This window comes from Stenella coeruleoalba (genome assembly GCF_951394435.1).
Source record: "Stenella coeruleoalba genome assembly, chromosome: 3".
NCBI lineage: Eukaryota > Metazoa > Chordata > Mammalia > Artiodactyla > Delphinidae > Stenella > Stenella coeruleoalba.
Genome location: NC_137148.1, coordinates 121,983,847 through 122,011,405, shown reverse-complemented (window position 1 = coordinate 122,011,405; position 27,559 = coordinate 121,983,847). Strand labels below are relative to the sequence as shown.

The following is a 27,559-nucleotide window of genomic DNA, read 5'->3' as shown; positions in this document are numbered from 1 at the left end:
GGTCAGCCTGCCCACCTTTAAACAAAAGTTCAGGTAAGAAATATTTTAGATATAAGGAAACTAGGGGGACACAGGACTTTAATTTCATCTTCGTTTTGTCAGTATCAGACAAAGGAGTCTTGGGATTTGGAATCAGGTCTTACTTGTGAAAGCTTCTGGATCGTTTCTGTCCAACAGGTATTTACTACGTGCCAGGCACTGAACTAGGCAGTGTTGAAAGAGGCTTTCCTTTTTTTCTGGGGTGGTGGAGCTAGAGCGATATAAATCTGAGCTGTCTGTTGCTGTGTTTTGTGTAGTACGTGTTCATGAGTCTTTTGAATGCCATGCATCTGAACCCACTTTCTATGTTTGGGAACTCCCCCACCTTATGAATTTTGGTGGGTGGCGGAAACTGCCTCAGAATTAAGAAGCTGAAAATGCCAGCTTTATCAGTACTGCTTTCAACTAGGGGTCTAGGCTCTGTCAGTGACAGAGATCTGACTTGAACTTCAAACTGGAAGTTGGTGACACAAAGAGGGGACCCAGGAAGACCCATCTTTTCTTCTGTGCGAAAGTGGTAGGGGCTAATGCAAAGATGACCTCCAACTGCAGTAACAGGAGGGGGGCCGCAGGAGGCCTCCGTGTTCAGAGCCTGCAAGGTCAGCCCTGGAAGTCAGCACTTGGTCATTTAAGGCAGTGTTCCTGGCAGAGTGGCCTCCAGTCAGGCTTTGCAGCCCTCCCAGAAATGCTGTGAATTTAGTAATTCTGCCTCTTCTTAATTAATTTATTGTTATATTAAAAAATTTTTTAATATTTATTTATTTGCCTGCTCCAGGTCTTAGTTGTGCCATACAGGATCTTTTTTTTTTTTTTTTTTTTTTTTTTTTTTTTTTTTGCGGTACGCGGGCCTCTCACTGCTGTGGCCTCTCCTGTTGTGGAGCACAGGCTCTGGACGCACAGGCTCAGTGGCCATGGCTCACGGGCCCAGCCACTCCGCAGCATGTGGGATCCTCCCGGACGGGGCCACGAACCCATGTCCCCTCCATCGGCAGGCAGACTCTCAACCACTGCGCCACCAGGGAAGCCCCATACAGGATCTTTGATCTTTGTTGTGGCATGCGAACTCTCAGCTGTGGCATGTGGGATCTAGTTCCCTGACCAGGGATCGAACCTGGGCCCCCTGCATTGGGAGCGCAGAGTCTTACTCACTGGACCATCAGGGAAGTCCCTATTATTATTATCAACTGCAGTGGATTCTGTTGGAACCTGGGGGATGCACCTTCTTCCAACCCCATCGTGGAGAATGTTATTTGTAATTGGGGAGAATAATGCCAATATAGGGAAAGAAGTGGAGTTAAGATACAGGAGCAAACCGGCAAGACAGTCTGGGTCCTTAGAGGCCCTGAGATCAGCTCTCTGAACTTCCCATTTCATGAGCTAACAAATTCCCACTTTTATTTGAACTCATTTGAGGTGAGTTTCTGTCACTTGCAAGTAAAAGTTCTGACAAACACAGATGAAAGCAAATGAACATTACATATCAGGAGTCTCAAAAATATTCATCCCCTCTGAGCCAGCAATCGCTTTTCTATTCTTTGGAAATAATTTAAAATATTTAAAAGACAAAACCGAAATAGCAGGTGGGATTGGGCAAATGGTTGCATAACAAGGTGCTTCTAAAGAACAATATCCATGAAATTAGAGCCACTCATGCCAATTCCAGGCGCATCTCTTTCATACCTTTTGCTTTACATTGGAAAGGTTTTTCTTTCATTGCCATCCTAGTTTTATTCTATGTCTCTCTGTATAGCTTGTCCCTTGTTCTTTCCCCCTGAGTCTTTGGAAATTGCCTTTTGAGGCTCAAAATTGGCATAAACCGTGAGACCGTGTAAATGCTTACATGCTTTTCAGCCCAGATTGCAGTTGAGGGCCAGAGGTTTGAAAGTGCCCTCACCAGGCCATGCTGCAAAACACTACACATGATCTGAATGTGCTCACGTTTCTAAAGGAGTTCTTTATGCTGAAATCTGGTTTGGAGGCCTCTGACCCAAGCCCAACAAACTCACTACAATGGCCTGGGCAAGATGCAAGGCAGTTAAAATACAGAGTGCTCAGGCCAAGATTCAGAGCGCCCGGACTTTGGTCCCAGTGTTTATTCACTGGCAAACTGTGTGGCCTTAGATAGTCCTTTCTTCTCGCTAAGCAGCAGACTCCGCATTTGCATAGGAAGACATTGGGCCAGATGGTTTTTTATGGTCCTTTTCAGCACTCAGCACCTGTGTTTTTTATTTTTTTTATTTTTTTTTATTTTTGTCTGTGTTGGGTCTTCGTTGCTGCGCGTGGGCTTTCTCTAGTTGTGGTGAGCGCGGGCTACTCTTCGCTGCAGTGTGCAGGCTTCTCATTGCGGTGGCTTCTCTTGTTGCAGAGCACGGGCTCTAGGTGCACAGGCTTCAGTAGTTGTGGTGCATGGGCTCAGTAGTTGTGGCTCATGGGCTCCAGAGCGCAGGCTCTGTAGTTGTGGCGTACAGGCTTAGGTGCTCTCCGGCATGTGGGATCTTTCCGGACCAGGGCTCGAACCCGTGTCCCCTTCATTGGCAGGCGGACTCTTAAATCACTGCACCACCAAGGAAGCCCAGCACCTGTGTTTTATGATTCCTTACAAGGTGGCATTTTTAAAGAAAGCCTGAGATAAACTTGGGTTAGGACTGCCTTTTATGCAACACCCAGTCTAGGTCGGGCCTCAGGCAGAGTCATGGGAGGAATTTGTTTGGATGAGTTTCCCCTTTGAAGAAATCTGCCCCTCTGAGTCCTGAGAGTCAAGTCTCCTCAACCAACTCCCAAGGATGGAGGCCTTATGTGGCCCCAATTCTGTTCCTGGCTGGAGGCACCCAGGGAGGTGGTCTGAGCTGGGTCTGGACAACCTGGTGATTCAGCCTTTACAAGGATCCATTTATCATAATATCAAGAACAACCATTTGAAACAACATTGTAAATCAACTATACTTCAATAAAATTAAAAAGAAAAAGAACAACCATTTGAAGTAGACGTTACTCCCTTACTGAGGAGGAAACTGAGGCTCAGAGAGTTCTAGTGACAGTAGCCAGTGAGAGAGCTGGGATTCAGACTCAGGTCTTTTGGTTTTAATGCCTGTGCTTTTCCCTCTGCCTGACTGACATCCTGCAGGTTTAACACCGTTGAACAGTGAGGCACACATTCAAAGAGGGTGACGTGGGCCAATCCCCACCTCCTCTTGGGTTTATTGAGACCATAGAGCACCTTAAGGTCACCAGCTATGGCCACATCCAGCTTTGTCTCTTGATCTCTGTGAGACCTTGAGCAAATTAATGTTTCTGAGCCTCAGTCTCCCTACCTGTAAAATGGGGTGAAGGTAATGGTATTTGCCTCACACAGAAGTTGCAAGAGTTAAATGGAAGTGCTTGGCATAGTGAGTTTTCAGTAAGGTTAGTGGCACATAAAGGGTCCAATTTTTCGTGCCCAAATGAAGCAAGTCCCACTGTTTCTACTTCCAAGTTTGCTCTCAAACTCATCCACTTCTCTCCATCACAGATGCCATCTTAGTCCAGGCCACCCATCCAGAAGACTTAAAACTGATCTTCTGTTTCTACTGTTGTACCCCAGAAATTCATTTCCCACACAAGAGCCAAAGTAATATATTAAATTGAAAATCAGGTCAGATGATTTTCCTGCTTTAATCTTTCTCATTGCATCTAGGATCCAAGCTCCCTTCATGACCATCGTTTCTTGGTCCCTCTATGCCTTCCTCTGAAGTCTATTCTCATGCGTCTCACCTCATTGCTTATCACCCCTCAGCCAGGTGGGCATTCAGTTGGTTCCCCAAACTTAGCGACTTCCATCTGGGATCAGGCTCAAGATGTCCTCCTTCGCTGGAACCCAGCTCTTTCCTTGTCACAGAGCTGCCCTCTTCTCATCACTCAGGTCTCAGCATCAATGCCTCCCCTGATCAAAGATCTTCCCTTTTATCCTCTATTTCATATCCTTGTATAGATAAGAGCTAGTTTATACAGCAGACACGCAGCACAATTTGTGATTATCTTGGTTGTTTCGTATGTATGTAAGTGACATGGTTGGTGCTCTACCCATATCTTTTCAGATCCCTTTATCATTTCTGTGCAACTCAACTTCACTTCCAATAGCCAGCACCTGCAATTCTGTTGGAAGCCTTCCCTTGATCTTCTAGAACATACTTTGCCCCTTGGGGTAGCTCTTAACCACTGGCCGACAGGTATAGAGGTATAAATGCCCCAGATCTCTCACCTCTTGGCCAGGATAATTCTTCAGTCTGAGTTTTACACTGTTTCCTAGAGCTTTTTCAAGGGGTAAAGCATCAGTAGCCCACTGTGGTGAGTGGCTTCAAAACACACCTTAACTAGTCACCTCCCCCTCCTGTATGATGTTCCCACTCCCCCACCGATGTCCTCATTCCTCCCAAATGATCTTTGAGCACTCAATCCTCATATCAGAGTCTGATTCTGGGGGGAACCTAACTAAGACCATGGCTTTTTTCTTCTTTTTATCAATCCCAGTAGAGTGTACCTTTTATGTCTATCTTGTTCATTATTGTATCCTGCTGCCCAGTTTACTGTCTGGTACATAGTGACAGCACTCGATATATATTTGTATAATGAGTACCTACTAGTGGTATTATTACTGGAATGTAGTGCTTTTTCCTTTCATTGAGTTTAGTTTATACCAGTAGCCTACCTTGCACCCACAGAATGTTACGTGCACCCTCCCAAACATACAGTATATAAAAAGAGATATTTTGTCTTCTATAGTGCTTTCAAGAGTAGCATTCCTGTTATTGTTTTAGCAAGGTTTGTTATGGCTAGAGGCTCTTTACAGGGAGGAGATCCCAAGAGACATTCTCTAGGACTGTGGCATTTCTTCCTGAAATCCCAGTGTGAAGATACTTCAGAGGTCTTTTCTGGGACAGACCCTGTTATGCTTATTTGTGGGTGGTTTAAGCAAAAAGCAACTGGATCCTGGACCAGGTGCTCCCAGTGAAATAAGATGGACAACTATGCAGGGAGAGGGGCAATAATAATACTAAAGAATAAAAAAGTCACCAACACGTTGGAATGTAAATTTGTGCAGTCACTATGGAAAACAGTATGGAGGTTCCTCAGCAAACTGAAAATATAACTACCATATGATCCAGCAATTCCACTCCTGGGTATATATCTGAAAAAACCAAAAACTCTAATTTGAAAAGATACATGCACAACAACGTTCACAGCACCAATATTTACAATTGCCAGGATATAGAAGCAGCCCAAGTGCCCATCAACAGTTGAATGGATAAAGAAGATGTGGTTTATGTATACAACAGAATATTATGCAGCCATAAAAATGAATGAAATTTTGCCACTTGCCACAACATGGATGGACCTGGAGTGTATTATGCTAAGTGAAATAAGTCAGAGAAAGACAAATACTGTATGATATTACTTATATGTGGAATCTGAAAAAAAAACAGTAGTGAATATAACAAAAAAGAAACAGATACAGATACAGAGAACAAACTGGTGGGGAGAGGGAAGGGGGAGGGGCAATATAGGCGTAGAGAATTCAGAGGAACAAACTACTATGTATGAAATAAATAAGCTACAAGGATATATTGTATAGCACGGGGAATATAGCCAGTATTTTATAATAACTGTAAGTGAAATATAACCTTTAAAAATTGTGACTCACTATGTGGTACACCTGAAACTTATATAATACTGTACATCCTCTATACCGCAGTAAAAAAAAAAAAATCACCAACGTGGACTAAGTGCACTTATGGGCCAGTCCTTGAGTGTGTCACATGTGTCATATTGTTTAATCCTCAGAACCACTGTGTGGGGTAGTTTGGATGTTACCTCATCCTCAGGTAAAGAGAGTGAGGCTCAGGGAGGTTAAATGACGTCCCAAGTGCATACAGCTAACAGGAGGTAGAACTGGGATTTGAAATCAGCTCTCATGACTTCAGAGGCCCTGCTCTTATTCCTCCATCTTGCCCCCTGAGTTAGAAATACTTAAACCAGCTCTCTAGGTGAACTAAGAGAAGTACTTTAGCCTGTAGAAGGTAAGATTGAAAATGAAATACAAAAATAAGATGCAACCCTCCAGAGTTGCCTTCAAAGACCTGTAGGCTTCCATGGAAAGAGCGAGCAGGTGTGTTTTGTGTGGCTCAATCTCAGAAAGACTTTTCTAAGATTGCTGGCAAGAAATGGAGGGAATAGACTAGGTTCAGGCACAGAAAACTCCCCCACGCTGGAGTTCTGAAGGCAACAGTCAAGTGGGTGTCTCTGTGGGAAGTCAAAGAGGACTGAAGCATAGGAGAGTGGCTGGCTAGTTTGGAGGACCTTAAGATCTCCTACAGGTGTGAGATTCTAGAATACAAAGGAATTAGAAGACTCACTCAGCCCCTGCACATGTGGTTGGTACCATGTAGTTCTGGAGTGACAAGATTTACACAGGTAACATGACTTGAGAGGAAGTTACTAACGCCACGTTAATAAATACAAAAGATACGTGCTACATATACTCTTTGCACAAGGAAAGCAGAGCTACTGTGCTGCAGGGTAGCATAATGCGATAGTCAAGAATGTGGGCTTGTGGAGAGGGTGTGGAGGAAAGGGAACCCTCCCACATGCTTGGTCGGAATGTAAATTGGTGCAACTGCTATGGAGAACAGTATGGAGGTGCCTTAAGAAACTAAAAATAGAGTTACCGTACGATCCAGCAGCCCTACTCCTGGGCATTTATCTGGAAAAGATGAAAACTCTAATCTGAAAAGACGCATGCACCCCAACGTTCGTAGCAGCACTATTTACAATAGCCAAGACATGGAAGCAACCTAAATGTCCATCAACAGATGACTGGATAAAGAGGCTATGTTGATATGTATACACAATGGAATATTACTCAGCCATAAAAAAGAATGAAGTAATACCATTTGCACCAACATGGATGGACTTAGAGATTATCATACTAAGTGAAGTAAATCAGAGAAGGACAAATATCATATGATATCACTTATATGTGGAATTTAAAAAATAACACAAATGAACTTATTTACAAAGCAGAAACAGACTCACAGACACAGAAAACAAACTTATGATTACCAACAGGGAAAGGGTAGGGGAGGGCTAAATTAGGAGTTTGGGATTAGCAGATACAAGGTACTATATATAAAATAGATAAACAACAAGGTCCTACTGTATAGCACAGGGAACTATATTCAGTATCTTATAATAACCAATAAAGGAAAAGAATCTGAATATATATATATATATATAACTGAATCACTTTGCTGTATACTTGAAACTAACACAATATTATAAATCAGCTATAGTTCAATTTTAAAAAAACAACGTGGGCTTAGAGTTAGTCTACACAAGTAACTTTGGGCAAGCGACTCAGTGCTCTACTCCTGAACCTCAATTTCCTCTGCTGTTAAACAGTGTTGCTCTGTGGTTTCAATAAGCTTTTGCAGGTATTTAGCCCAGGCCTGTGAAGACCATAAGGGTTCAAAACCAGTAACTATTTCTCTGAAAATCTTTATATTTATATAGGTTAAAAAAAAACATAAATGCAAATACTTCTGTATCATTTGCATATTCTGTAAAATATTTGAGACAGTGGAATTCTGAGACTCAGAGAATCTAAGACTTTTTCTAGCCATAGTGATTGCTTACATTTACTAAGCACTCAGATACACTTCATGTCACCAGGCTGGTTCTCAGCTAAGACAGGATTAGAAGCTGACTTTCCTGAATTTCAGGCTCTATTTTTCTCCACCTTTAATAGACCATTCTGCCTATCCCGATGACAGGTTTCCGAAAGGAATGGAGCATAAATATTTTGATCTAACTCTGTTTATGTTTCGAGAAAAGCAGACCAGCTCCGGCTCAGAGCCTGCCATATCTCCTGATAACATATCTCCCCAAGGAGTCCTCCCCCCAGCACTTGCTTCCTTGATCAGCTTCTCCCTTTCCTCCTCCTTCCTCCCTGCTTTCTGTTGCCCGTCTACATCTCCCATGTGTCTTTTCTGCCTTTCTCTATCCCTACCCTCCTCTTTTCTCTGGCTCCATTTCCTCCTCTCTTGTCTCCCTCTCCATCCACTTAGACTCATTCCTACCACTTAAACCCTTAAATTTATGACCAGGTGCACAGCATATCGTGCTCATGGAGTTGCACTGGCTACAGACTACATCATGCTCTGGAAGGCTTCTCAACCACATTAGAATGGTGGTGTTGGTGCCAACAGGAACCAACCAGCAATGGCAGGTGGTGCAGGGCTCCCTGAGGTGCCAAGGGAACACCATACTTGTCTTGGTCACCCTGACTGATCTCGTTTAGAACCCGGTGCTTGGATGTAGGCAAACCTGGTTCAAGTCCTGTCTCTGCCACTTCCTAGCAGTTCCTTCAACTGTAAAATGAGAGAACACCATGGACTTCCAAAGGCTGTTGGGAGAACTCAAGAAAACCATGCTTATTTCACACAGTGTCTGGCACACGGTGTGTGCTATGTGACAGTTGTAGTTATTAAGGTGCAAATTAATAATGTCCACCTCCCGTCTGGCTTCTCTCTCTTCTGGTCCCACCCTCCTTGCCCAAGCAATCGGGCCAAGCACTCTGCGTGCTGGCGTTTGCCCGATTCTCGAGGCTTTGGGACAGCAAGTAGAGGAGAAGTTAGAAAACCCAGGACCTCTCTCAATCACAAAGTTTTATGATCGTGAAAAAGAAAAAAATCTTAGTGTTTCAACAACTTAAGAAAATAAAAACAAAATAAAAAGAAACATGTTTAACAGCAAATTCTTTTCCTTTCTCACACAAAGGGAAGTAAAAGGAGGAGATGGAAAATGTCCTTTTTGTTAAAATGTGGGCTTCTGCATCCTTTTTATAATCTCTTAAGGGGAAGAAAACGCTGCCATCTCCTTTTGTTCTTCAATCATCCCCTTCCGCCTTCCTTCAATGAGAAACTGGAAGTCCAGAAGATTACCTCTCCTGCTTCCCCAGAAAGCCAGAAAGAGAAGTTTTCTCTTCTGCCCCTCCATTTCTCTGCCATTCCTATTTATTAAGCAAAAGTCCCAAATCAGGTTTATGTCAGCCTTGCCTTTCTCCTATCCAGGAAGCTCATTAATATCACAGCCAATCACCCTTCCGGAACACAGCTCTGCAGAGATCTATTCCTGCTCCATGCCCACTGACTCTGCTGCGTTGCCTTGGCAACCAAATAAAACACTTCTATGTGTGCGGCCGTATCATCCTCAATTCCGCAAATCCAGGGCAACCTGCTCAGAGGGCGGCGCCTGCCAGTCAGTTGGTGTTCTCCTCTCTCTCTGGCTCCGTTCTGCTCTGATTTCTTTTTTCACCTCCCAATTACCTCTGAATCCCCTGCAAGCACTTACGTGCCATTCCTAGCACACCTGGCCTTGAGTCAAGAAACACCCTTGTCAACAAGACAGGGGCTGGAAGGGATCCTGGGGACGAGATGGCTGGGATGTCTCCTCTCCTCTAGCCTCAGGGGGAGACACCAGGGGCTCCTGAGCCTTGAAGATTCTGAATCTAACTGCAGTGTCTTGCAATATCGCCAACATCATGCATTCAGTACTTCAATATTTATTGAATGCTGGTTGCATTTCAGGCACTGTGCTGAGTACAGAGGAGACAAGACACTTCCTTGACCTCATGGACCTTATGTGTGCTACGAGGCCAGAGGGTAGCACTGGGGACTCTGGGAGCCTGAGGAGGAACAAGTGGCCAGCTGGCTTGGGATTTGGGACAGAGGGCTGACTTCCTGGAGGAGTGAAGGCTACACTGAGACCAGAGGATGGGTTGCAGTCAGCCGTGTGGGCCAGTTTCCCAGTTAGGCAGATGGTTCCATACTTGCCTTCTCTAACACTGGCAGGTGGCTGATACCCTCAGCTGGGGTGGTTTGCTTCAGGCACCCCGGGAGTTATTTGCCTTATTTCTCCTGTCTCCAGGCTAAAGTTTTCCTGTTAGCCTCTCAGGGAAGAGTAACAGTGAATGATCCAAGCTCTCTCACCTCTTCGCTTGGCTTTCCATGCTGTGCATGTGAATGGCAGCCAAAAGGCACATTTTCCCAAACCAGCAGCATTGGGACCATGATGCCAGGACTCACCACCCAACGTACATGCCTCTCAGTGTATTCTGAGGTTTGCAATCCTCAGTGTCGTGGGTTTCTATGAATGGTTAAGCATCAGACCATTTGCATTTTAAAAAATGCAACCTCAACAATTGCCCCAAACACAAATACAGGAATGCTCAGTTTTGATCTGCAGCCCTTTCCTCCCATTGTGTTTTCTTATATGAACATTTATTGAGCACAAGCCTCTTACTTGTGAGGTAGAGAAAACGGTAGCACCTGTCTCAGTGGGTTGTAGAAAGAATTAAGTTTAAGTGAGATTCTGTAGGTAAAAGTGCTGTACCCAGTGCCTGACATAGTAAGTCCTTTGTTTAACATTTATTAACCGCATCATAATTATTACTTTACGTGGATGTGTCCCAAAAGACCATGAGCTCTTTAAGGGAGGGTTTCAGCCATTTTGGTGAATTAGTCAGTTTTCCTGGGTCTCTTCCATGTCTACATGTTATTAAGGATCATATCTTATTTGCTTTTGTTCTTCACTAGAGCCTGGCAAAGGGTCTTACTCATAAAAGGCATCCTGTATATGCTTGTTGAATGAATGAGGCATAGGAAAAAATAATAATGCCTCACACTTACTGTCATGGAGTACCATGCGTCACGCCCTGTGCTAAGAACTTCACAAGAATTATCTTGACTTATCCTCCAAATGATGCCACGATCACCATTACCCCCGTGTCTTCAGTGTAGTAAAATGGCAGGCTGACCGCAGTCAGTGTAGTAGTACTTTCTGAGATTAACCTACCTGGATGAGTGCAAGCAGACAGTTAACCTTTACTAGGAGCTTATACTTTGTCCAGACCCTGTGCTAAGCACTTTACAAGAATCGCCTCATTAACTCCTCCCAAGAACACTATGAGTTAAGTTTCCTATTTTCATTTTGTAGTAACGATGCTCAGAATTACTAAATAACTTGCCCAGAAGCACACAGCCAGTATACATTTATGAAGAGCTTTTGTCCTGAATCACAGCATTATCTTTTTTTTATATATAAATTTATTTATTTATTTTTGGCTGTGTTGGGTCTTTGTTTCTGTGCGAGGGCTTTCTCTAGTTGCGCGAGTGTGGGCCACTCTTCATCGCGGTGCGCGGGCCTCTTGTTGCGGAGCACAGGCTCCAGACACGCAGCCTGTCTGTCGCGGCCTCTCTTGTTGTGGAGCACAGGCTCCAGACACGCAGACTCAGTAGTTGTGGCTCACGGGCTTAGTTGCTCCGTGGCATGTGGGATCTTCCCAGACCAGGGCTCGAACCCGTGTCCCCTGCATTGGCAGGCAGATTCTCAACCATTGCACCACCAGGGAAGCCCTCACAGCATTATCTTGTTTGCTTATCTCATTGGAAGTCTAAGGTCAGAAGCAGCAGAAAACTGGAATACATATGTTAAAAATGATACAAAAACACCTACTCCTCTTACTCAGAAAAAAGTTTTAAATATGTGTGTGTATATGTACATATATATATACAATCACATACATGTACACACACACACAGGGGGCAATGAGGAGTTATTGTTTAATTGGTACAGAGTTTCAGTATGGGATGATGAAAAGTTCTGGAGATAGATAGTGGTGATGGTTACAAAACAATGTAAATATACTTAATGCCACTGACCTATACACGTAAAAATGGCTAAAATGGCAACCTGTATGTTATTTACATTATATACATGTGTGATGTAGGTTTGTCAGCATGAGAGGTGCAGGGGCCATGTTCCTACCTGAAGTAACTGCCTTCCCTTCATGTAGGAGGCCAGGTCAATTTAGCTCATAACTCAGGAGCAAATTCTTCTAGTGCCTCATCTTTTCTGTCACTGGTATCCCTGGGACTAAGTGTACATTAACTCAACATGAAGTGTTTCCCCCATGATCAAAGGAGCACATAGAATTTGTGATGTCTGATGCAGGAATTTGGCCATATATGCAGAGGCATTTCCTATCTTCTTAGGGTTAGCAATTCATGAGCTAAGTGGTTTTGAACCTGGCCCATTGTGTTTTCTGGACAGTACTGTTTGTCACCCAAAAAGGTATTTAATAAGGTGATTCCCAACTAGAATATTTCAGTATGCCTACTGTAATAAGCTGCTCATTCCTCACATAGCTTTGTCATGGTTCTATCCATAAAGAGTTCATTTCTGCATTATGAAGGGTTATTCCATGATGCCATGAAGTCTACCGGAGACATGAATACATTCATTATTTATTCATCCATTCGAAAAATATTTGGGGGTTCCTAATCTGGGCCAGGTTGTAGGCTGGGTACTCCAAGCACAGTATTGAGACACAGGACAAGTTGCCTGTTCTGCTGGTGTTTGGAAAAAAGATTGGAAAAATGACAGAGATCTGAGGTGAACTCAGCTGCTATGTGAGTCCTGGAGTCTGGGACCATGAGCATTCCTGGTATGGGCTTCCAATGGTGTGAGCTTTCAGGACAGAGCCTGGCATGTAGCAGGCACTTAGAAGCAGTCTGTTGAATGCCCTGGCTTCTGACCTGGGGATCTAGAACGGTGTGACCCTGGGGGCGGACACAGACCCAAGTTGCAGGAAGCAGCTCACGACAGATGGACTTGTCTTTCCTTGTCCTGTGTTCTCCTCCTTGCTTTGGGTGTGCTGGCTCGTGTTCCTGCAGGCTAGGGTTGTCAGGTAACCTGACCATTTCAGTGGAAAAGAGTGGCTCTGTCTGCCAGTGAAGTGGAGACTGCTGCTCAGTTACCCAGTGAGCTCAGCCATCTGCTTGGAGCAGAGGTATCTTGTTTGGCTGCACTGAATCCATCAGGCCACATGATGACAGGTAAGCAGTTTGGCTGCAGAGAGACTTTATTACAGAGTAACTGACACATGCCTTCCTAGCAGTGGTATTGAAGCAGGTAACAGGTCACCCCATCTCCACTCCATCTGTTTCCTTCTCCCTCTCTTCCAGCTTCCATTCTGTTCAAGATATCCTTGTCCTGCCCTGACTTTCCTAGCACCCACATGCCCAGAGTAGACCCTGCTTTTTCACTCCTTGACCATGTCCTTCCTGACCATTAAAACACCTATTTTTTGTAGGAAGTTTCTTTTTATTGGCCAAACTTCATTTCCCTTAAACTGAACCACCTCCTCGCCTGACATTTTCATAAACCATCATCTTTTGTGTCTAAGCCTTCTTAATCACTTTACTGGGTTATAATTTACATACCAAAAATGAGCTTTTTAAAAATGTACAGTTTGATGAATTTAGACAAACCTATATCCACCACATAAAACATTTGCATTACCCAAAAAACCACTATAGTTTATAGTTTTGCCATTTCTAGAATTTTATATAAATGGAATCACACAACATGTACTCTTCAGTAAGACATTCCTTTTTTCATATCTTAACATTTCTAAAATTGGATGTATCTTACAGTGAACATCTAACATGGTAATGCTTCTTTTCCCTTAAGAGCTATAACTAAATAATATATCTTACAATAGATAATATCTTTAAATCAGGGATATGTTATATATATATACACACACACATATGTTCACATATATATTTATTTATGTATGCTTAGACACATGTATCTAACTAGTTGGTTTTACCATTAGACGGTAAGCACTGGGAAGGTAGAATCTTTACTTTGCTGTGTGGGTTCCCAGTGTACCTATAGCTGACTACTGACAGAAGCTAAATAAATACTGCAGAAGGTGGTGATAGTGAGTTTCAAACAGTTTTCCAAAAATATCTTCTAATGACAAGAGCTTGCCTAAAACTCTTCTTGGCATGAGTCAACAGTCTCTAACCACAATAAAGGTTCTCTCTGGGGGCTTAACTACCTCTGCATTAGTATGAGACAGCATTTCCCCAAATTTGTTCCATGACAATTAACACTACTCAAGGTACTAATGAAAGGAGGCAGAGGGGAGTATCACTGTTACAGAAATTTGGGGAACGGTTCTTCTTCTTATCTACCACTTAGAGATTCACAGCGCATGAGCATGCTAAAAGTGCTGAAAAGTCCTGCGGCAAAGAAAACATGTTTGGCTCTGTTTCAGTCCAGGTTTGTTTGACCCTGGAGCTTTAGGGAACATCCATTAATAGCTTACAGAATACAGTTTGTGAAAGACTGTCATATAAGCATGAATTTAAAGATAAGAAAGAAAGGGAGAAGATAATGAGATTGAAGAGAGCTGTATGTGGGCTGGGCCCAGCTAAGCCCAAAGCTATGTAATGGTGCCTGGAATGGGATGGATGACGATGCTCTTTCGGAGTCAAGGGCTGAACAGCACTTTCCCTCATTCCGTAACCTTTTTATAGTATGAAGGGACATGTGGGAAGACAACCTAAGAGGCAACAAGATGACACACAATATGCGTTGACTGATCCCTTAGGTGACATGCCCCAGCGCATGTGCTGGATAATTGAGGTTGAATGAGGAGAACCTTCTATCCCAGGCATCTGCCTGGGCCATCCACTGGGGGTCGAAACGCTGTGTTTGTCTACTGGCCAGATACCTCTAACTGATGAGAAAACTGAAGCAGGTAATAGAACGGTTTGCTAAAACAGAGAGAAGCCCACCTGCAGGAATTACCCTGATCATTTAAATGATGGTAAAATCCTTCTCCGAAATAGCATTGACCCAGTACACACAGAGATGAAAGGACATCAGAGCGGGACCAGTAAAAATCAGGCAGAGACTCAAAGAAATGTATAAGGGCTCCCTTTCATTTTTAAAAATATGATTTTAAACATCATCATACAGTGAAATTGACTTTTTTTTCTCTTGGTATATATTCCTATGAATGTTAACACATACACAGATTTATTTAACTGCCACCACAAACAGGATACAGGACAGCCCCTTCATCCCATGAAATTCCCTCATGCTATCCCTTTATAATCCTCTCCCAACCCAGAACCCCTGGTAACCACTGAAAACCACTATTTTTCATCACTACAGTTTTGTCTTTTCGTGAAGCCCCTGTCCTTTTGCTATCTCCTTTGCTTAATTTTTTTAACAGAAGTCTCTGCATGTTTATGTGTGGGTGCAAATCCAATGCCCCAAGCTTTCTCCTCTATTGTTAATTTTGTTATTTAACATTTATTAGCATCTATTATGTACCATACTATACTAAGCTTTTCACATACATTATCTCATTTTAATCTCACAATAGCCTTCTGATATATGTACGCCATTATCATCCCCATTACACAAATATGGAAACTGCAGGTCAGGGAGGTTAAGTGACTTGCCTGAGGCCTCATAGCTCACAAGTAATTGAATCCCAGCACAAACCCAGCTCCATTTGACCACAATCCTTAAACACTAATCAGTAAAAGGGAGGGAACTGTAACTAGGAAGGAGGTCCGTGGAGAGAGGGTTGGGAGCAAAGCCAGTTTGGGGCCATGTGGTTTTTTAAAAGGTTTGCATATGTGGGTGGATCTGGGGAACCATCTGGGTCTCCTGACTTCTCAACCTCAGCTCCTACCTTTATGTCTTCCTCCACTTGCCGCATCCAGGCCTTGCTGACCCAGTGGCATCTGCCTGCTGTTTTCAGGGGCTTGGGATGGTTTTAGTCCCATTGTAAATTTAGCAGAAACCACCCCGTCTGTGTCACAGCTCTGCCGAAGGACACAGCAGCTGAAACCCAGGAAAAGGGGCTGGGCGCCTTCTGGTTTCTACCCAGCCTCAATTCCCTCATGTGCCTTCTGACCTCATTTTGCCATCTCAGCTGCTTGCAACACCAGCTGAAAACGTTTCTAGGACACGGCCACCTGGTCTGTGTGCTGTAGGTGGCAGGTGTGTTCTTGCTGAGACAGGGCAAGTGAGACAGGAATGTGTGTGGTTGGCATGTTGTTTAACAAAGAAGGGAGAGAGTCCTGCCCTGCAAGGCCCAGGGCGGCAACGTTTGTATTGGGGATAGAGAGATGCAGAGGAAAGGAAAGCTAGACCTTAATGAGGAACTGGTGATGCTGCGGAGGTGCACCAGGTTGTTGCCCTTTGTATGGTGTCCTGCTGAGCTGCCATTTGGGGAAGTGACGCTGGGTAGCACGTTTTCTCCTAGAATCAAGTCCTTGCTCCTAAAGGGTCTTGGAAGTGAGCTGCCAAGTCAGCGCATGCTGGGAGAAATCACACACCTGAATCATGGCCCCAGATCCTTTGGAGACACACAAAGCAAACCAAAAATCAGGGTACCCAGGACCATCTCTGGAGGACACTCGATTAACAAGGGAGTGAGAGATGTTGTGTAATTTAGACTGGAAAGTCTTGAGTCGCTTTAATAAGAATAACAGCTCATATTTATTGAGCTTGTAATAGGAACCAGTTGCGGTGCTACGAGCTAACTGACATTAACAGTTTCATTTATTTCTCCCCACTGACGCTCTGAGGTAGATACTACTGTTATCTCTAGTTTATAAAAGGGGAATTAGAGGCACTGAGGTTTAAGTGATTCATCCAAATTACACAACTATCAAGGGGCAGAATCAGGATTTGAATTCTGGTATTTTTCAAACCTAACTTTGCAAATTTTATCTTCACTGCTTCTTGCCTTTTTTCTATTTGTTCTTAAATAAATTTATTTATTTATTTTTGGCTGCATTGGGTCTTTGTTGCTGCCCGCGGGCTTTCTTTAGTTGTGACGAGCGGGGGCTACTCTTCATCGCGGTGCGCGGGCTTCTCACTGCGGTGGCTTGGCTTGTTGCGGAGCACGGGCTCTAGGCACACGGGCTTCAGTAGTTGTGGCACATGGACTCAGTAGTTGTGGCTCGCGGGCTCTAGAGTACAGGCTCAGTAGTCGTGGCGCATGGGCTTAGTTGCTCCACGGCATGTGGGATCTTCCCGGACCAGGGCTCAAACCCATGTCCCCTGCATTGGCAGGCGGATTCTTAACCACTGTGCCACCAGGGAAGCCCCTCTTGCCTGTTCTAATTCAGAAATCTTATTAAAGGATAACAGATGGAGGAGGAAGAGAGATCAGCTATACAGAAGCCCATAATCTTCTCGAAGGCTTGCAAAGTTCCTCTGGCTCACCTGCAGTACGGGAAGGAATAAGAGCCCGTGGGATTTGCACTGCCATGGGCCCTCCAGGAGTCTGTTGATCTCCCCTGTTGGTTTGAAATAATTGCGTGCTGTAGAAACCTACAGCCGTTTCTCAAGTTTTCTTTTTACACAATCGGCTTAGGAGGGTTTTAGACAGGTAGGCACAGTGGACTATTTTTTTGTCTCTTGGGCTGGCACCGTGAAGTGTGACTGTTGGTTCCACCCTAGTATACTGGCTGGCACAAAAAGTACCAGGCCTCTTTGAGCCAACAGAAACATCTTGATGAGCTTGTGGTTTTGATGAGTTTAGGAGAGCAGAACAGACTTTGGGCTTAAAAAGCTGCTGGACAGGAAGTTAAATGAACTCTTTGGGAGTGCCACCTTAACATCGAATCCTTTGGAAGAGGTGTTTTAGAAAATGGTACCCTGTGACAACAGGTTATTTATGCTGTATTAGGGTAGTACTTGATACTTAGTATTATCCTGGCCTGGACTCATCATAGACTCAAGTTCAATAATAAGACCTATTACACTCTCCTGCAAGGGCTATCACTCCTGCTGTATTTTGTAGAATGCCTCATGCACGGCAGGGCACACTAAACAGTCAATAATAATGCTTACTATGATAACGACCTTCCTAATGCCTTTCATCTAAGGATTTCAAAGTGCTTTGCAAACACTCATTAGTTAAGCCTCACAGTGGCTCTCTGTTTTTGTAATACATTTTCCCATTTTACAGAATCTTAAATTGAGACCCAGCAAGCTTAAGTGGCTTGCCCAAAGACATACAGCCAGTTTAAATTAATGATAATGATGATACTTTGCATTTACACGGCATAGGTTTTCTAAGGTGCTATGAGTATGTTGTAAAGATAATTTTTACACTATCCTGGAGGAAGAGGGGTAGCAAGTATTACTAAGTGTTGACTGGATTGGGTAAACTGAGGCTGAGAGGGCAAGTAGGTTGGTGAGGGTTTGACTGAGGATGCAAGGCCATCACTCCGCCTCTCAGAACAGTGTGGCCTCCCAGATAATCCACAGTTCTCTGAACCCAGGGACACGTGATCGCTTTCACACTTATAGGAAAGGTAGCTGTATTTGGGGGAGTAGAACAGGTTGCAGAATTACAGCCGTATTTACATCCAGGAATAGTTTGTTCATATCCCCATTGAGAGAGGCAAAAGAGATGACACGAGGCACTTGGAGAAAGGGAGGCTCAGGAAATGAAGGAAACAGGGGCAGTTGCGGGCTGGCTGCCAGCTCTGCTCTCTTGTAGAGAGTCTTCACTAAACCAGGTCCTGCCTGAAAGCAGGAGCCCTCAACGGCTTGGTTCTCCATTTCAGCCTCATGGCAGGACTCCAGTGCAGCTCAGAGGATGGGCACAACCCCATCACTGGCACCTTGGTCTGAAGTGACAGGTCCTCGTGAAAGAGTTCCAGGGACACGCAGCATCTTACTGGCTGTCTCTTCCGTTGGACCAGCTCTAGTTCCTACAACTCCCTGTGCCGGGAGGGGCCTGGGAATCCTCTGTGGTTCAAAAAGTAGGTAGCTGTGGATCCATCTGTTGCTACCTTTTCTTAGCAACGTAGCCACATCGAAAAAAGATGAAAGCATGAACAAAAACATGCGAAGGTGGTAGGGGACTTGCCTTCTCCCAGTCCCCCGACACTCTGAGTGATCGATGATACTCTGCCCTGCAGGGACTTTGCAGACTTTGCAGCGCAAGGGAGGGGAGAGGTTGCTGGGTCTTAGGAATTCAAAGGGAGATTTGCTGACCAAAGATAGAACCTGATGCTCTATAAACACAGCCTGCCTCAGAAAGTTTGCTCCGCAACCCTGACCCCGCCTTTTCCAGGCCTGTGGATTCTGATTGATGACTAGACCTAGGGCTAATAAGGAGCCTTAAACAAGGGCGCCAAGCCCTCTTCGGGAATGTGTTCACGCACACAGGCCCAATGGCACTAAAAAGTCCGCAGTGAAGAAATCACACCAATGCCCTGCTTCTTCCCGCTCTCATTTTGGAATGTTTCCATACACCCCTACTGCATGGGTGGCTTAAAGGTGCAGGGAACCCGAGGAGGGGTGAGCTCTTGGAAGGAATACTTTAGAAACTTGCTCTGAATGCACACCACAAGGCTATTCTTCTTCAGTGGGAAGGAATCCAGGGAAGACCCTCCCACCCTCCGCGGCTCTTCACAGCAGGGAGTCGTGAGGCTCTGCTGCCAGTGTTAAAGCTTGCTTCAGGTGGGACTTCACAGAATACCACTGAGACTTTCTAAGTATGCCAAGCACCCAAGCCACAGCTTGCCATGTCCACGTGGACACACTGACTGCAAGGGTGACAGCAAATAATCCTCCTGGAGCCACAAGGACCACGCCCTTCTCTTGAAATGTCCCCTTACCCAGCTTCCCATATCCAGGTCAGATAGAGTCCTGAGGATGTGCCCACAAGGCTGGAGAGAGCGATTCACATTACAAACACCAAAAACATTACTGGGTGATCTCCCGGGGCTCTCCTGCGGCTCTTCATTTTTTTTTTTATTGCAGCCTCTGATGTGTACTTTGTGTATGTTTTATTCATTTTGTAAAGTAAGACACACCTGTGGGGCTCCTACACACATCTATTGTACTTCACAGCCAGCCTTTCCTGTCAATCACTCTACCCACATATACGCTCCCTTCCCACGTGAAATTTGGGCAGTTAAGTGTCTTGATAACTTTGAACCATTATGAATGAGCATTGTCATCATGGCACTTTATGACTGGGAATGGAAAGATGGATCGGGGTAAAATGCAAACAAAACCTGACATTTGGAAACTTCTTTGAGATCTCAAAAGCAACAAGCAGTTAGATTTGTTTTTCTTTTTTCCCATCCTCTGTGCATTTCCCGTGCCCTGGTTTGGCCTCAGAACAGCAGAAATGTGAGACCAAAAATATAATCAAGAAAGCTTTCCTTGTCCTACCACCTTCTGGACGAGGAGCAGGGAGAACCTGGGTAGCTTTAACAATCTAAGCATTCGTGGGTGGATCAGATAGGCTCAGGATTCCACCAAGTCTCAGTATAACGATCACCGCCCACAGAAACTTATCCCCAGGGAATCCTCCGCAGGGGGTCTTTGAAATGTAACTAAAAGAACAGAAGCCCCAACTGCTGGTGCAGGCAAACCCAACCTCCAAGTGGACACAGTAGGAAAAAATGAGATCTTTCTTACCCCATCCATGTGGATTCTGATGTTAGGCACCAGTTGGAAAGGGCTGCACTGCAGACCTCGGGGGTGAGTCTTGCTCTTCCTGCTGCCCTGTGAGGTCAGCACGCCAGGCCTGCAGAGGGAGCCCCCTCCCCCCGAGCCCTGGCCCGAGCGCACGCCATCCAGAAGGCGCACGAGCAGCAGGTTGGCCGGCAGCGCCTCGATGCTGCAAAACACCAGGGTCCTGCATTCGGGGCACCTCAGCTCTTTGTGGGTCTTGAAAATCCTCTGGAGACATGGTTTGCAGAAGGTGTGCTGGCAAGGGAGGACTTTGGCGGTGACATCGAGCTTTTCGAGGCACACGGGGCACTCCAGAAGATCAAGTAATGTCACATCATCCATTTTATTTTAAAACTCCAGTCCTGACCCGGAGGGGCTAAGTCCACATGGTCAGGTCAGCTGAGCCAAAGGGGCAGAGACTGCCTCTTGAGAGTGTCCGGATGCCTGCCGGTTTGAAGGAGAAAGGAAGAGAAGAAAAAACTGTGAGTGCTCGGAGAGGTGTATCCCACCTACATCCAGCCAGCGTCTCATAAGGCAGTTTGCAAGGACTTTGCTCCCGCACCCAAGTTTCAGATGACTCATTCTGATTCAGTGCTAGCAGGTATAAGCCTCGACTCCTGCCTGCTGGCTGATGTGAGGGAGCTGTCAGCACGGCCGGCCACTGGCTACTTACTCATTGCCTCTCGGTGTGCAAGGCAAGAGGGGGAAACAGAACTGGCCTGTTGAGGGGACAAAGCCACCCCGCTCTCTCAGCCAGGGCTCCAAGGGTGAAAGCCCTCAGGCAGTCCATCTGGGTCTCAAATGAAAGGCCCCTCAGGATGCAATTTCTCTGAAGCTATTTACTCTTTTTTTTCCCCCCTTCTTTTAAGTTTATCTGCTATGCACCATACTATAACAAACTGTTTACATAGATAAATGTATCTGAATCTCATGTAGTTGTAGAATTCTTTCCTTCACAATACATCTTCCCCCATTATTTTGTTCTAGCAATGTACAAGGAACATTTCTACTAGAAACTAATTTTCAAAAATTCTTTTGTCAACTCCAGGCCATGTGGCTTGGAAGTTTCTTCTTTTTGTTTTCTTTCTTTCCTCTCTCTTTTTTCTCACCTTGATTATCTTAGCCTCAGAGACAATAGCCCTCCCATAGGATAAAGTTGCACAGCCTGTTTTGTTACTTTGACAATGGTTCTCAGTTTCAGCTGAAGCAGATAGGAATTCTGGATTGTGGTCACAGCCGATAAGAACCAAGATGGAGCAGCGTACACAGGTGTGTGTGTGCGCCTATGCGTGTGTGTATTCTGAAAATCATCCTTGTCCCAGAAACAGTTTCCTTTCGGATGTCTGAAAAGAAGTCTCCCCTTTAGGAGAGTCTCCAGGGAAGAGGTCCCCGGCCCTCACAGCGCCAGGGCTTGGGCGAACGCATTCGCGGGAGGTTTGGCACGACAGCCGGCGGCCCCACTGGTGAATAAAGCAGACGGGACACACCAGGCTGAGAGCCGGCGCCGGCCTTCCTGAGACAACTCTCCAAAGATGTCAGCGCGGGGAGGTGTGCGGGGGCCACTAACCTTGAGTTTGTAATCCCGGCTGAGTTCAGCTCAGCACGGTTCTCGGTTGCCGCTCCGCCAGGCTCCCTCGACCGGCTTCCATCTCCCTGGGAGCTGCTGCCGCCGCTGCTTTGCAAACTTTTACAACTCGAGCCTTACTTCAGGGATCGCTTTACTCAGCCCTGTTAACGCTTTCAGCGCTGGGCGCCGGCAGCGCTTTCCTCTGAGCTTACTGCTACTGATCCTTCCTTTGTGCAACGGAGTCGATTTCTGGGAAGAGATTACAGGGGGCCAAATATTTTGCTAGCTCATAAGGCCAAATATTTACAAAGTTCATATTTTCACTTTTCTCATTTTCGCTCCTTTCCCAGACGCTGAAACACACTCAGTTATAAACTGCCCCGGTGATTGTGTTTATTTTAACCTTGTATGAGGATTTCCTGAAAACGTCAAACGTATTAACGGTAGCTATGATACCAAAGATAAACCGGCCACCTAAAAAATACTGTTCCTTAAAAATCACAGTCAGTCCTCGAATTGTGAGATTTGAGAGGGACTTGAGTGATCTTTTTGCTCAATCTTTTGAAATTAAAAAGACGATACTGTGGTGGTCCAGACACATCCTTGAAAAGTCAAAGCACAGGAGGGCTTAAAGAAAAAGGAAAAGCAATGTCCCAGGTCCCCCCTACCCTACCCACTGGAGTCTTTTATAGTCCCAAATAATGCTTATACTTCTATTTCTTGATTTATCAATAGTATATTTCTTTTAACACTACAAAGTTACCCAATAAAGTAATAATGATCTTATTATTATTACGTAACACCAGAGTAGTGTAGCCCTTATCTGTGCCAAGCACTGTTTTAAATACTTTAACTGCACTAACTCATTCAATCCTTTTAGCCACCCAGTGATACACTATGCTCTTCTTACCCTCGTTTTACAAAGAATGAAATGGAGACTCGAGGTTAAATAACTCATCCTAGGAGTCACAGCTAGCAAGAGGCTGGTGATCTGGGCTCTCAACCACCATGTCATATGGTGATACCACTTTAAGGGGAGGAGAGATGTTTGAGGGGAGCTAAACCTCATCTAGGATGGCAGGAAGTCAAAAGATAATGACCCAAAGTGACCAATCAAATTCTCTGGCAGATGAGGCAGCTGTGCCCAGAGAGACTGAGAGATTCCTTGACGTTACCCAGTGAGTTAGGGGCAGAACTGGGACTAGATCCTGGGTGCTCTGCTTTTACTGTATCTTCTCTCTCAAACACAGGGATGACCATTCCTTATCATGAAGAAAGTACTTAGCTATAACTCCATGGGAAAACCATAAGAGGGAACCAAGAGGTCTGAGAACAGATCACAGTGGTTTACAGGCTTTGCAAAGTTCTTCTGTGTCAGTTCTGAAAAAGCAAACATGCATGAGGCTCAAAACAGGGGGGAGCTTTGGGATGGAGCAGATGAAGTCATATGTTCTCCAAGCACAGGGCCCTGATTTGGATACATGTCAATTCCAAGAGATCACTTTCAATTCTTTTTTTTTTTCTTTCATCTCTCTTTTATGTAGGGTGTTTTGAACTTCAGCAACACATCCCACTCCGTTGCCTGTTTCCTTCAACTAATTTCTACTTTAGATTCTGTGCTTATCAGGAAGGCCCTGTAGTTCCAGACCCTTTGGTGTCCCTGCTTGGTAAAGCTGAGCTGTCTCCTCTGTGAGCTGTCCCTCAGTCCCCTCACCCCACAGAAAGGGCCACTCTAGTGGGAACTCCACCTGCAGGGGTGGCCAACATTCTCCCTCTTCCCCTCTCTTGTATTTTTTTGGGATCTTAGTTCCCCACCAGGAAGCGCAGAGTCTTAACCACTGGACGGCCAGGGAAGTCCCCCCGCTCCTGTTCCTAGACATACTCTGTCTCCCTTACATACCCACATCTGCACCTACACGTGCAGGCACACACATGTTTGCACAAGGACAAACATACTCATCATCTTAGTAACGTAACATTTATGCCTCAGAGCAGTGCTAAGACTTTAAACAGACTATCTCATTGAATCCTGCCAACCACCCTATAAGGTAGGTGCTACAACTTTCCTGGAGTCACAGAGGTTGTGATCTGAACCCAGGTTGGTTTAATCCCGGGACCTATGTTCCTTACCATTATTGCTTCCCATGTTATAAAGTCATGTATATGCCATAAGTATACCCATCTATGTTTACCTAAGTTTATGTAAAGATACACATGCAACATTATGTATGCATCCTTTAACTACAAACGAGCCCAAGCTCCTTTCACTCTCGCTGTATGTAACCTACCCAGTCTCATGGCCCCTCCCTGCCCCTGTGTGGCCAGTGATCTCAAAAAGCTTCAAATCCTCCCATCCCCGAGAAAACACAAAAAACCAGCTCCGTCCCAGGAAGGCAGGATAGATCCAGTGCTACCATATTTGACAGTTGAACATTCGTCAGAATGGAATGGTGATGGTAGAATTTTAGACACTGGCAGAGGGCATAGAAAGTTTACACTGAATAGGAGTGGCGTTTTAGCACCTTTTGAGTCACATCCTATAGGTGGTCCCTACCACCACCCACATATGAGGTTAGTCTTAGTGGAAACTTGAGAAATTTTCTTTTGAAGCTTCTGAAGAAGGGGGAGAGTTTTCAGTGGGGATTTCATTGTGGCTTACCCAAATGCAAACCTGGCGTCAAATCAGACCAAGAAGTAGTCCTCAAAGACACAGAAAAAGTGAACTACGCAGGCCTTCCCAGACTCCAGGCTCAGGCCACCAGCCCACTGCTCCCACCTCATCAACACTCCTCTTTGTTTTTGTACAGTTACATAGCGATTACAGACGGTGCTCTTTTTAAATACCTGTGTGATATTTATGAGCTTCTGCTGCTTGTATTTACAAGCGTATCTTGCTTTATGTAAAACAAAACCCCAAATCTGATTATAATTGTTCCCCTGTTCAAGATCCTTCGGTAGATGCCCATTGACCTTAGGATAAAATCCAAATCCTTTTTCTGACCTATCAGGCCGGACGTGATCTGGCTCTTGCTCAGCCACCAACTTACCCCCGCCTCTCCCCCTCACTCACACACTCCAGTGCCCCTGGCCTTTTCTTTTTCCTCAGGACAGTTAAAGTTTTTCTGCCAAGGGGTATTAGTTCACGTTCTTCCTTCTGCCTGCAACACGCTTTCTAGTTATTCGCCCCTACTTTACTTTCTTCACCTCCTCCTCTGCAAGTTTTAGCTTAAATGCCACTTCCTCGGGGAAGCCTTCCTTGATTCTCATGACTAGAAAGTTTATCATCCTACGCTTTGTAATTCACTAATTGTTATAATAATTTACTAATTGTTGTAATAATTCAACAATTATTGTAATTCACTAATTGTTATAATTCACTAATTGTTATAATAATTTACTAAATGCCTGATTCACTAATTGTTATTGTAATTCACTAATTGTTATAATAATTTACTAAATGCCTGATTCCCCCCAATAGACTGCAAATTCCAAGAGAGCAAAGCACTTATGATAGACAAACTACTGGATCCCTCGTAGTTAACATAGTCACCGGCATGTAGTTGATGCTTAATAAATGTTTGTTGGAAAAAATAAATAAATAAATAAATGTTTGTTGAATGGGTTTATGAATGAATGAATGAATGGTGTTCTTAAAAAACTGTGTCTGGGCAGATGTACATCATACTGCTGATAATGGTTTTATATTGGCGACCTCTTGGATGCACTTGGATGTTCTCAGCCTCACCTCTAATGCTAAGAAGTTTCACCAGATTCAGGTGAATGCTACCTGGCGCTGTCGGGACCCTGCCATGCACCTCTTGCTTCCTGTCGTCAGCTTCTCTGACGTTGCAATAGGGACACCCGTGGGAACTTGCTCTCCAGTAACAAGTGCATGATCCAAAACTGTGGACCACCTTTCACTAATGGGGAATCTATGGATAAATGCTTCCTCCGTTCAGCCTTTGGAGTGCGCAGTCCTGAGATTTCATAAGGCTCTTCAGAAGGTTCTGTGGGACGAGTTGCACTCATCGTTGGGTGGCTAATACAATAATGCGTCCTTATGTTATCTCTCCCTCATGTCCTGTAACACTCTTTCATCCCTAACCCTTGCCCCCAAATAAATTACCTCAGGCCAGCAAGCCTTTGTCTCAGGCTAAGATAGTTTCTTTCTTTTTTTTTTTTTTTTTTTTTTTTGGTACCACCACGTGGCTTGTGGGATCTCAGTTCCCTGACCAGGGATTGAACCCAGGACCTTGGCAGTGAGCACACAGTACTAAGCACTGGACTGACAGGGAAGTCCCTCAAATTTAAAATTAAATCACAAAATAGCTATGCAGGCAATTTTTTTAAACATCTTTATTGGAGTATAATTGCTTTACAATGGTGTGTTAGTTTCTACTTTATAACAAAGTGACTCAGCTATACATATACACATATCCCCGTATCTCCTCCTTCTTGTGCCTCCCTCCCATCCTCCCTATGCTACCCCTCTAGGTGGTCACAAAGCACGGAGCTGATCTCCCTGTGCTACGTGGCTGCTTCCCACTAGCTATCTATTTTACATTTGATAGTGTGTATATATGTCAATTCCACTCTCTCACTTTGTCCCAGCTTACCCTTCCCCCTCACTGTGTCCTGAAGTCCATTCTCTACGTTTGAGTCTTTTTTTTTTTTTGCGGTACGCGGGCCTCTCACTGTTGTGGCCTCTCCCGTTGCGGAGCACAGACTCCGGACGCGCAGGCTCAGCGGCCGCCATTGGCTCACGGGCCCAGCCGCTCCGCGGCATGTGGGATCTTTCCAGACAGGGCCACGAACCCGTGTCCCCTGCATCGGCACGCGGACTCTCAACCACTGCGCCACCAGGGAAGCCCTACGTCTGCGTCTTTATTCCTGTCCTGCCCCTAGGTTCTTCATGACCAATTTTTAAAATTTTTTTTTTAGATTCCATATATATGTGTTAGCATATGGTATTTGTTTCACTTTCTTTTTTTTTTTTTACATCGTTATTGGAGTATAATTGCTTTCCAATGGCGTGTTAGTTTCTGCTTTATAACAAAGTGAATCAGTTATACATATACATATGTTCCCATATTTCTTCCCTCTTGCCTCTCCCTCCCTCCCACCCTCCCTATTCCACGCCTCTAGGTGATCACAAAGCACCGAGCTGATCTCCCTGTGCTATGCGGCTGCTTCCCACTAGCTATCTATTTTACATTTGGTAGTGTATATATGTCCATGCCACTCTCTCACTTTGTCACAGCTTCCCGTTCCCGTTCTCCATATCCTCAAGTCCATTCTCTAGTAGGTCTGCGTCTTTATTCCTGTCTTACCCTAGGTTCTTCATGACATTTTTTTCCCCTTAAATTCCATATATATGTGTTAGCATACAGTATTTGTTTCTCTTTCTGATTTACTTCACTCTGTATGACAGACTCTAGGTCCATCCACCTCATTACAAATAGCTCAATTTCGTTTCTTTTTATGGCTGAGTAATATTCCATTTTATATATGTGCCACATCTTCTTTATCCATTCATCTGTCAATTGACACTTAGGT

General features: G+C 44.7%; 1 protein-coding gene across 1 annotated transcript in view; it reads right to left on the bottom strand.

Moving 5' to 3' along the window:
• Positions 1–22,101, bottom strand: part of SH3RF2 (SH3 domain containing ring finger 2) — a gene marked incomplete at its 3' end in the record, with an annotated part of 125,974 nt that extends 103,873 nt beyond the window's left edge. The window contains exons 1-2 of the mRNA XM_079917148.1: positions 22,004–22,101; positions 20,401–20,880 (exon numbers count right to left, since the gene is read on the bottom strand). Coding sequence (XP_079773274.1) covers positions 20,401–20,778 — 378 coding nt within the window. The 5' untranslated portion in view covers positions 20,779–20,880; positions 22,004–22,101. The remainder of the gene's footprint in view (positions 1–20,400; positions 20,881–22,003) is intronic.
• Between the last annotated feature and the right edge of the window lie 5,458 nt (positions 22,102–27,559).